The 11,383-nt window shown below is 36.1% G+C and overlaps 1 protein-coding gene across 1 annotated transcript; it reads left to right on the top strand.

Moving 5' to 3' along the window:
- Positions 1 to 8,319: 8,319 nt before the first annotated feature.
- LOC125651056 (uncharacterized) lies at positions 8,320 to 10,230 on the top strand. Its single transcript, XM_048879651.1, has 2 exons — positions 8,320 to 9,321; positions 10,093 to 10,230. Exons 1-2 carry the CDS (start codon positions 8,320 to 8,322, stop codon positions 10,228 to 10,230), a joined length of 1,140 nt encoding a protein of 379 aa, XP_048735608.1.
- Positions 10,231 to 11,383: the final 1,153 nt, after the last annotated feature.

Below are 11,383 nucleotides of genomic sequence, written 5' to 3'. Positions count from 1 at the left end.
ATATCAGTAAGTAATACTTTATTCATAAAGGCAACAATGTGGTTAGGGTTGCCTTTCCCTTTAAAGGTTTTTGGAAAAAATGTATGTTCCCCCATTAAAAGTAATTCAATAAATCAAAAGATTTTGTCATTTATTTCTCCGAGAGTGGAAGAAATCATTGCTTCTGGCTGCACCCCCCCCCCCTAAATCCGCCACTGGACACTGTCCAGTGGGGATGATCCACTTTCACAGACACTGTCTATCGACTGTTCAGTTGGGATAGTCGGAAATGTCTACAAAATACATTGTAGTCTTCCTGGAGAAGATGGCGTAATTCTCCCAACATTTTAGTAATTTGTTCAATATAAAATGAGAAAAAATAAGGTACAAAAATCAGCGGAATTCTGATGCATAAACAGAACAAAAAAGAAGATATATTTCAGTGTTATCTTTATTAGATATAAAACTGCATACATATCTAAATAGCTCATGTCCGACATTAAAAAATTATACTACAGTGTAACTATGATACATTAAAATGGTTTCTGTAGTATTCTAATGTACATAGTAATATTTCAATACGTATATCAACATTAATTGCCAGGCATTTATATTTATAGCGAAACTCGTCAAATGAATAAAGTGTGACTGAATTAGATATAGAGCTACAGGTAAAAACTCAGATATAACAACGAAGTGTCTTGAGATCGTCGTGTAAATTACAAGATTCCACATCTGATGTACAAAGGAGAAGTATTTTATATGTAGATATTACATTCCATGTTTGTTTTACGTCCCATTCCAGAGTACAGAGACATCACCAGCTTTTGATGAAATTTTGACCTATGACCTAAACATGGCGCTCAAGGCTGTAGCAGTGAGGTGTTTTTTTCATCGTGCCAACGCCTACCGTGACAAGGAACCTTTCTTTTTCAAGGTCATATTCGAAGGACCTCTGACTTTCACTTCTAATGCCGCTCACTTAGTGATGAAGTAGCCACTGTCTATGTTAAACGTCTTAAGTTTGACGCAGTGCCTAGAATTACTATATGAAAGATTACCGGTGGTTCAGTTGGTTGTGTTACTATATAGTCTGGTCCCCCTTACCACAATTCCGTTCGCGCAATGTAGAGAGTGTGCGAACGGAATTGTCGGAAGGGGGACCAGACTAGTGTTACTACAACTTATGATTTATTAACATAAGATACTGCCTAAGGAACCGGTATACACTGTACATTGTACCTTTATCAAGTCAATCAAGAAACCTTGATTACCATCTTCCAAGGAAGACGGTATATATAGTTGAAGTAATTTACAGTCTTCGGACAATACACTTCCTCTCCTTTGTGATTGGTAGAAAATGTATGATGTGAAAATTGTAATTTATTTCATTGGTTGAAATTCTGTTCAACGCAAGGGAGATAATTACATGTACTTGATGATCTAGTTTACGTACGACTTAACAATTTTACAGAATTTTTCAATCTTAAAAAGAGAGAGAAAACAAAGAGAAGAAAGAAGAAATATTGCAATATAATGAAACTGACATTTTAATCTTATTCATAACAACTTTCAAAAACGTTTCTATAATTCAACAAATAACAGAAATGGTCTATTTTGCACGCAACCCTCAAAATTCTTCTTGATAAAATTTTGGCAATTTTCAGCTATTTAGTAGTTTTTGTTTCTTGCTGTGTGAAAAATTAAACAAGCTGAACATCTGCTTTTCACTGTTTTCTTGGGGTTGAGAAGAAACAATGTTTTCTATTTCTAGTACAAATATCATGTCTACTTCAAGTTCATACTTTTATTATTTATATATTTATATTATACTTTTATTATGTCAAATTTTAGTTATTGCCCGTTGACATGGCACTTCTGCACTGAACAAAACACCCGCAAAATTGAAAAGATTCAGGAAAGAGCTCTGAGGTTTATCTATGGTGACTATAAAAGTACTTACGAAAACCTATTAAAACAATCTAAATTGCCTTCACTAAAAACCAGAAGAATGTGAACAATAGCTTTAGAAACTTTTAAAATTATCAACAAAATGTCCCCACTTTTTTTACAAGATCTAGTTGTTATAAAAAACCATTCATACAATTTTAGATATACAAATACAGCGGAAGTACCAAGACCTAGAACAACCAGGTACGGGATTAAATCTTTTAGATATGAGGCAGCAAAGCTCTGGAACTCTTTGCCAAACGAAGCAAGAAATATTACATCATATAATCTATTCTCAAATTATATTCAAAATTGGTGTGGGGAATTAAATTGTAAATGCAGCTCATGCAGATTCCAGCATCTCCTGCCTAAATCTTAAAGTTTTGATCTAACTTCTAACTATGCTTCTAAGCTTACATGTACAAATTTAACTGTATTATTTTTACTCCGCTCTGTCTCTTAGGTATGCATATTTATTCAGTCTATGTATATATCCATACTTTTATGTTTGTGTTGCAAACTATTTTCAGTGCTGCATGGGCATCTTAATATAGCTAGTCCCTGTGTATATATATGCATGACTTGTGATGTCTGTATACATGTATGCGTCCTGTTTTATTTCAAATTTCTGTTTTTATGTCTATGCATGCAATTATATATCATTAGTGCTTTGTGGGTTTTTTTAATGCTATATAGCTCTTAGCTCATGTTTATTGTTTACCTGTATATAGTTCCGACTTTAAATAAAAATTACTTATTTACTTACTAGAAAAATTATTGTACAGTAGTTTCTAGTAGGTGTTTTTAAAACTTGATTTTATATAAGATTTACCATTTTAGAAAAGTTTGATTATGTGGTCATTTAATAAAAAATATAAATACTTAAAGCATATCATACATTTATATCAGTTTGCTGTATAAGGTTGTTCCTAAAGACGGGAAGCTTTGTTAAAAAGCTATACTTGTATATCTATGCCCTGAAATGAACCCATCGTGTATGACACAAGACGCTGTTCAAAAATTCGAATGACTTTATGTGATAACAGCTTTCATTGGTCACATTGAAACACGAGATATTTTGGAATAACAACTGATTTACGTTGAGAGTCTTACAAAAAGATCACTCATTTTTTTTAGTAAAAGTATGGCTGTCAATTTACTGCCACATTGAATTTTAGTAAAAATCAAAATGACGAACTGACGCATCGAAATCGCAGTCATTCAAATAATCAAAGGAGATTTTGTTATGTGAGCGGTGTTTTAGATGAGCAAACTGTTTTAGCGTTTAAAAATCTTGAAAAGGACTTAAAATAATGTCGTGGGCATTATACAGTTATGGCATTTTTCTTCAAATTCTATTTCCCCCCAAATTAATTAGGGACATTTTTACGGGTTTTTTTTTTTTTTAAAGATTTCACCCAGCTACGAGTATTATCAATTGTATATTGTTCAAACATTATTTTGATGACAGAAGCAGGATTCTGCACGAAATCACACGATTTTTCCCTTGAGAAAATACCCAGAGTCTGACGCATTGATATTTGATTCTTGGAGACATGTGTCATTATTCGGAGCTCCTCTGTCTTAATCAAGAGGTGGAGTCACCCCGCCACATCTGTTCCTGTAATACCGCTACCAAACGCGCGCGCGTCGCCATGCCGACATAGTCACCATTGTAATTTTGATGAAATAATTCGACATTGTGTTTAATGAAAATATCTTATGAATGAATAGCAGTGCTTTGACACAGCGGCCCGTGATTAAGTCCGGTGCGCGCGTATTTGATTAGAAATTAAGAATAACGTCATCCTCTCATTACATAATTCGACACGTGTCGCGTGATTCACTGTTAATGACTCATTCTAGACTTTTTTAATTCACTAAAAAATTAAACAATGAATTCGAAATTTATGCTTTTTCAGAAATATTTAAATAAGTACCAGTTATTGTTCTTTACACAGTGCATTATATGTTAGCAGAGTATAGACATCATAGAGAATTGTGTTCAGGTACAGTGTATGTTTCAGCCAAAAAAAAAAAAAACTTAATTAAAGGACATACGATACGAGAGAAAAAATTGATATACGATTTTGTAAAACTATTTGTAAATGTTTCGATATTGCTAAAAACGCATATTTACCACATTTTCTTATGACACCACCTTTATCTTAAAATCCTTCAAGAATTAAATAACTAAACTCTCTTAGGAAAACATAAACACCCAATGTTGGTCAATGGTCCGCGAAAAAAAAAACCCAGCCAATTCCTGCTTGGATACTGGCGCCTTTGCAATGAACCTCGGGGCCCTAGCAGTGAGGGTTTCCATATACACCCCTATTTTGACAGACAGAGTTATGGGACGTATGGACTTTTCCAACCGTCCGTCTGTTCGTCCGTCTGTTAGCTTTTTCGTGTCAGTATCATTATCTTTCACTCTGTGAGGCCTAGGACTATCAAGCCTGATCAGTTGATGCTTCTTTCAATGAAAAAGGGTGTCGTGACCTTCAAATAGGTCACCGTGGCAATTTCCTATAATTGTAGGGCTATACATACTCAAACCATGTTCAGATATTTCGAGGCCTAGAGGATCACAACACTTAAGACCATCAAACTTGGTCAATCCTCCCTTTTTATAATTGTTTATTTTTTCTCTTATTTGTAAATTTCTTTTTCTTCAATCATTTTGTTATATTATCATGTACTATACTAATTTTATTTTGTCATAACTGACCTTTGACCTATAGAGAGGGCTTGTATAGGCATTGTGCCTGCTGCCTAATCCTATTTATGTATTTATTTTCTATATATATACATGAATAAAATAGTGTTGAAATTAAACTTGGTCAGTTGATGCATCTTGGGGAAGATGTATTCAATCTAATTAAAATTAGATGTTGATCCGCTCGCGTACTCGCATATGTATGCGAGTACGCGAGCGGATCAAACATCTAATTTTAATTAGATTGAGATGTATGTAAGTTTGTAACCCAAAAGTGGGTTACTGTAGCCTCATTTTGTAGTAGTCAAACTGAGTCCGGTTCATATCAAATGTACTTTTTTACTTGCGGTATCTATTTACACTAAGTCCACCGTCACAAAAAGTCCGCGTAACTTCAGCGGACTCATAGTACATAAAATATTTTTATGAACGCCATATGCTATTCCTTGGAATCCCGCGGGCCACACTAACATGAGTACTGTAAACGCTACAACATACGCCTATTAGACCTTCGGTGCAATATCTGTATCCATGATGAGAAAATTTCCATAAAACTATTTGACCTACTTTTAGTCCCAAAGCAGGACAAGGTGTATCAATCAAGTTGAAATGTAAACTAATTATGTATCTCTCTAAGAGGGAGGTTGTGACAAAATGTCATGACAATACATGTATCAATCACGAAACAAGAGGCTTAGTAGCCACATCGCTCACCTGACTGACCTTGGCCCATATCTAAAGATTTGGTTTGCATATAGGAATTTAGGTGGGGGGGGGGGGGGGGCATTATTTTTACAACTTGAATCTGTACTATATGTCAGGAAGCTTCCACGTATATTTGAACTTTTCTGGCCCAGTGGTTCTTGAGAAAAATATTCTTAGATTTTTCCTATTTGCATTTAAAACTTTGATTCCTTGTTGAGGCTCCACCCTACCCCCGAGGGTATGATTTTACTAAACTTGAATTTGCACTATGTCATGTAAACTTGAACTTTTCTGGCCCAGTGATTCTTGAAAAAACATTCATAAAGATTTTCCCAAAATATTTGTATGTAAAACTTTGATCCCCTATTGTGGTCCCGTCCTACCCCCGGTGGTCATGATTTTAACAAACTTGAATCTGCACGATGTCAGACACCTTTCATGTGAATTTCAGCTCTTCTGGCCCAGTAGTTCTTGAGAGGAAGATTTTCAAATGACACGATCCTATTTTTGCGAGTATCTCCCCTTTGAAGGGGACATGGCCCTTCATTTGAACAAACTTAAATCCCCTTCACCCAAGGATGCTTTTTGCCAAACGGTTGAAATAGGCCCAGTGGTTCTGGAGAACAAATCGAAAATGTTAAAAGTTTACAGACAGACGGACGATGCCATACCATAATGGAAGGTGAAGATAACGAACAGTGATCAATCTCATAACTCCTATAAGCAATACAAATAAATAGTTGGGCAAACACAGACCCCTGGACACACCAGAGGTGGGATCAGGTGCCCAGGAGGAGTAAGCATCCCGTCTTTGACGAGCGTATAAAACCGATAATCCGTGGAATTATGACTTCGTGGAATCAAATACGTCTACAAGTATCCTGTACACTGCAAGGCCTAGCTCCATCAAACCTGGGGTATCCTGTACACTGCAAGGCCTAGCTCCATCAAACCTGGGGTATCCTGTACACTGCAAGGCCTAGCTCCATCAAACCTGGGGTATCCTGTACACTGCAAGGCCTAGCTCCATCAAACCTGGGGTATCCTGTACACTGCAAGGCCTAGCTCCATCAAACCTGGGGTATCCTGTACACTGCAAGGCCTAGCTCCATCAAACCTGGGGGTTTTGCATGCAAACACAGATATATACATGTAGTTTCAGATGGGTATATCATGTACCCTAATGGTGTACTCTATTGTTGTACCAACAACATGCCGTGACACGGGACTCCAGTTTTTAAAGGTTCTCGCCTCTACATACCGAATGTTTGTCGAATCACTAAGTATTTTTACCAATCTTAACATCTTAGGTTTCAGGCTGCCAAAGCATGAGCGGAGACCCCCCCCCCCCCCCCCCCCCCCCCCCCCCCCCCCCCCCCCCCCCCCCCGTCATGAAGCGAACATTCTAACAACCAAACTACCATGAGAAAAAAAGATAAATACATTCAAAATTTCAAACATGACAGATATCTATTGATAATATATAAAAAGAGAGTGTGTCTTTCAATCAGTTTCAATTTGAAATGATCAAAAATGATGAAATTACAAAATGAAAGCATTTAAATACTGTAATGAATACATAAGATAATTAGAATCTTGAAGTGTCTGACCGACAAAACTTCGCTCAGTTGTTCTAGCGATTTCCGTGCCGATTTGCAGGTCGATTACGAAATGAAACCACGGATATTATAGCATTATCCAGTAAAATTGATAGTTTATAAAGCCATAAAGCCAAGTCATCGCCTCTTGTTGTCATCAAGATGCCTGAACCAGTTTCCACACCGTCCGAGCTGATTACGGCGTGAAGTGGCACCGTCTGTTATCTTCATCTTGGGTAATGGGACTGGGAGGGAGGAGAAAGATGCGGGCTAATCTCAGACATCAGAACAGATGGTGTTATGTGTCACTCATCTACTCCATAGAGTCAGTGCCAATACTTTTATTCTTCACGTGAATATACCGATATTTCTTTTGAGACCTTGTTCTTTTAATACTGTATCAAACGAATATTCAAGAACGCTTCATCATGGGCGGAACCCGTGCTGGTAGTAGTGAAACCCATAGCCATCTTAACCATAGATATACTTAATCAAATCTACTGATAATTTTCTCTCTCTACTCGGCCCTGTTACAGTAAGACATTCTCAGAATCCCTCTTTGTTTTTCAATTACTCTATGACGGCGCAAGGAATTCCGAAAAATAAATTCATGTAAAAATACTTTTTTTTTTTTATTGATTACGTGATTCCTATCCGTCGCTACCTTAAACCAGAATCGGAAACAATATAAAGGTACATGTATATTGTATGATACTGACACGATATAAACACTATAAAGGTATATTGTATGATATTGACACGATATAATCAATATAAAGGTATATTGTATGATATTGACACGATATAATCAATATAAAGGTATATTGTATGATATTGACACGATATAAACAATATAAAGGTATATTGTATGATATTGACACGATATAAACAATATAAAGGTATATTGTATGATACTGACACGATATAATCAATATAAAGGTATATTGTATGATATTGACACGATATAAACAATATAAAGGTACATTGTATGATATTGACACGATATAAACAATATAAAGGTATATTGTATGATATTGACACGATGTAAACAATATAGAGGTATATTGCATGATATTGACACGATATAATCCTTGTTTGTTGCATATCCTTACACAAATGACTTCGTAGTCTGAACAACGAAATGGTAAGATTTGAATATTGATTAATTAATAAACCGACTAAAAGGTTCTGATATCTGTATTAAATTATTATATATGACCGTGAGTATACACTCATTCATCTAATGACACGACATATCCCCCATCCAATAACATGACGTATCCCCCATTCAATATTATGACGTATCCTCCATTCAATAACACGACATATCCCCCATTCAATAACACGACATATCCCCCATTCAATAACATGACGTATCACCCATCCAATAACATGATGTATCCCCCATCCAATAACATGACGTATCACACATCCAATAACATGACGTATCACACATCCAATAACATGACGTATCACACATCCAATAACACGACGTATCACACATCCAATAACCCATCCAATAACATGACGTACCACCCATCCAATAACATGACGTATCACCCATCCAATAACATGACATATCCCCCATCCAATAACATGACGTATCACACATCCAATAACATGACATATCCCCCATCCAATAACATGACGTATCACACATCCAATAACACGACGTATCACACATCCAATAACCCATCCAATAACATGACGTATCACCCATCCAATAACATGACGTATCACCCATCCAATAACATGACATATCCCCCATCCAATAACATGACATATCCCCCATCAAATAACATGACGTATCACCCAGCCAATAACATGACATATCACCCATCCAATAACATGACGTTTTACCCATCCAATAACATGACGTATCACCCAGCCAATAACATGACGTATCACCCAGCCAATAACATGACGTATCACCCAGCCAATAACATGACGTATCACCCAGCCAATAACATGAAGTATCTCACATCCAATAACATGACGTATCACCCATCCAATATCATGACGTATCACCCAGCCAATAACATGACGTTTTACCCAGCCAATAACATGACGTATCACCCAGCCAATAACATGACGTATCACCCAGCCAATAACATGACGTATCACCCAGCCAATAACATGACGTATCTCCCATCCAATAACATGACGTATCACCCATCCAATAACATGACGTATCACCCAGCCAATAACATGACGTATCTCCCATCCAATAACATGACGTATCACCCATCCAATATCATGACGTATCACCCATCCAATAACATGACGTACCACACATCCAATAACATGACGTATCCCCCACCCAATAACACGAAAAGGTTTACGACCAAGATGAATATAAAGGTCCCTCCCGTAAGCGCCGAGCATAGGCTTAAACTTTGAAGCCCTTCACCGGTAATGGTAATGTCTTCATATGAGCGGGAAAAAACTCAAGAGGGACGTTGATCAATATACAACCAAACCAAACCAACCCAACAATATTTGTAGGATGATAAAACCCCACAACAAATGTATTGGATTGCATTGCCTTTTTATAGGTGATATTTGTACCTCTTTACAACATGTAATAATCCGCAGTGAATTGCCCCCTTCATTTTAAACACCCCCAACACGATAATTTTCTCAGTGATTTCTCGATTTTGTGTCATAATTTCTCTTAACAATAATTGATTTAAACACGTACTCTTTCAATTCCGAATAATTTCGCTGTTGATTTTGGCCAATCACGGGACACTTTCTCTATTTAAGCCGATATATCGCCGCTTCAGCTTCAAACACCTGCTCTACGTTTAGTAAACTAAACATCCGGGGGTGGTACTTTCATTCCTGTATGACACATGCATGCATGTTTGGTGATAAATCCGATTACTATTATTTTTGCTGCAAATCGGTTTTCGCGAATTTTGTGTATCATGACAATAAGTTTTGTGACGAGAATTATGCTAAAAGTATCACTTGAAAAACAGGGCCACCAGGTCAGGAACAAAATATATATATGAGGCATATTCATTTATTGCTATCTATATTTCATAACACTAATAACTTAAATGTAATTGACTTATCTAAAGGCTGATATAATTTCATAATTTGTTAGAATTTTATTTATTGCTGACGTGCTTACAGGAACCAGTAAATCGATTAACACTTACATCCGGTTGCGCTGACACTGCCTACTTACGCTGTCGTGTCGGAGAAAATTTACAAATTCTAGTCCCTGCTGAGCAAAGCCAAAGTAAAATGCAGCATATACACCATAGATGATGGCATTCTTCGGTTTTCGATTTAATCAAACGTTTACTGAACTTGCACAATCTAAAATCCAGTCATCAACCTCTCGGACCGGAAGTTGTTCAAGGATAATACCAAGTAACATAACATTGATGCATGATCTTAGAATTGTGAAAATGGGAATCCGAGAGAATGTAGCTAATGTTGTGTGTTGTGTAATTTTGTGCATTTTGAATTAGCCCGTTGAATTCAAACGTATGCGTACATTTATGCACAGCAACAAAACACACCTGTTTCTCAGTCCCTAAAATGTTCTTAAGGAGGTATGCTACACCAGAGAGATTTAAGATAAATGAAAAGTGGATGATATGTACAAAAATATTTTGAATTGAAAACTTTCAAATTTACTTTATTTAGTCAAAAAATGCAGTTTTAGTAGACAGCAATCTGGAAAAAAAATTAAAACCCCTGCTGGACTCGAACACACGATCTACAGTTCAGCAGTCGACGTGCTAACCTACTGAGCTACTCTATGGCAAGCCCTTTTACTATTTATTCGAAAAATAAGGTATCTCTTTAAATTAAAGAGATATCTCTTATTTTAAAGAGATATCTCTTTAAAATGAGAGATATCTCTTAATCTTAAGAGATATCTCTCTAGATAAGAGATATCTCTTTCACCTAGAGAGATATCTCTTTCACTTAGAGAGATATCTCTTTTACTTTTAAAGATATCTCTTACACTTAAAGAGATATCTCTTTCATTTTAAGAGATATCTCTTTCACTTAGAGAGATATCTCTTACACTTTAAGAGATATCTCTTTCACTTAGAGATATATCTCTTTCACTTAAAGAGATATCTCTCTAAGAATTCCTAGAGAGATATCTCTCAAAGTATAAGAGATATCTTTTTGATCGTTGAAAAAGAGATATCTCTCAAAGAGAAAGAGATATCTCACACACACACACACCCAAATTTTGACAGTATGTTGTTTCACAAATGAAGAAAAAATAAATAAGGTAACATACTGAAAAAGACTTGAATTATAATCTATTACTTTATTCTGGCTGGTATGGTAAGAAAATATTTTATGAGCCCATCCAATGAATAAAAGGTACACCCCACTCCCCCGAAAACAACATTGTAAAAGATAAAATAATTCTTTGAACAAGTTTCCCTAAACA

The sequence above is a fragment of the Ostrea edulis genome, chromosome 5, assembly GCF_947568905.1.
Source record: "Ostrea edulis chromosome 5, xbOstEdul1.1, whole genome shotgun sequence".
Classification (NCBI taxonomy): Eukaryota; Metazoa; Mollusca; class Bivalvia; order Ostreida; family Ostreidae; genus Ostrea; species Ostrea edulis.
The sequence above is the reverse complement of the archived record's forward strand: the minus strand, read 5'-3'. Positions and strand labels throughout refer to the sequence as shown.

What these genes read in the sequence shown, in the direction of transcription:
- LOC125651056 (XM_048879651.1), top strand. Translation starts at nt 8,320, where the DNA reads ATGACGTATCACCCATCCAATAACATGATGTATCCCCCATCCAATAAC. An exon ending in TGAATATAAAGGTCCCTCCC is followed by an intron (nt 9,322 to 10,092) that starts GTAAGCGCCGAG and finishes ACGTGCTTACAG; the next exon opens with GAACCAGTAAATCGATTAAC.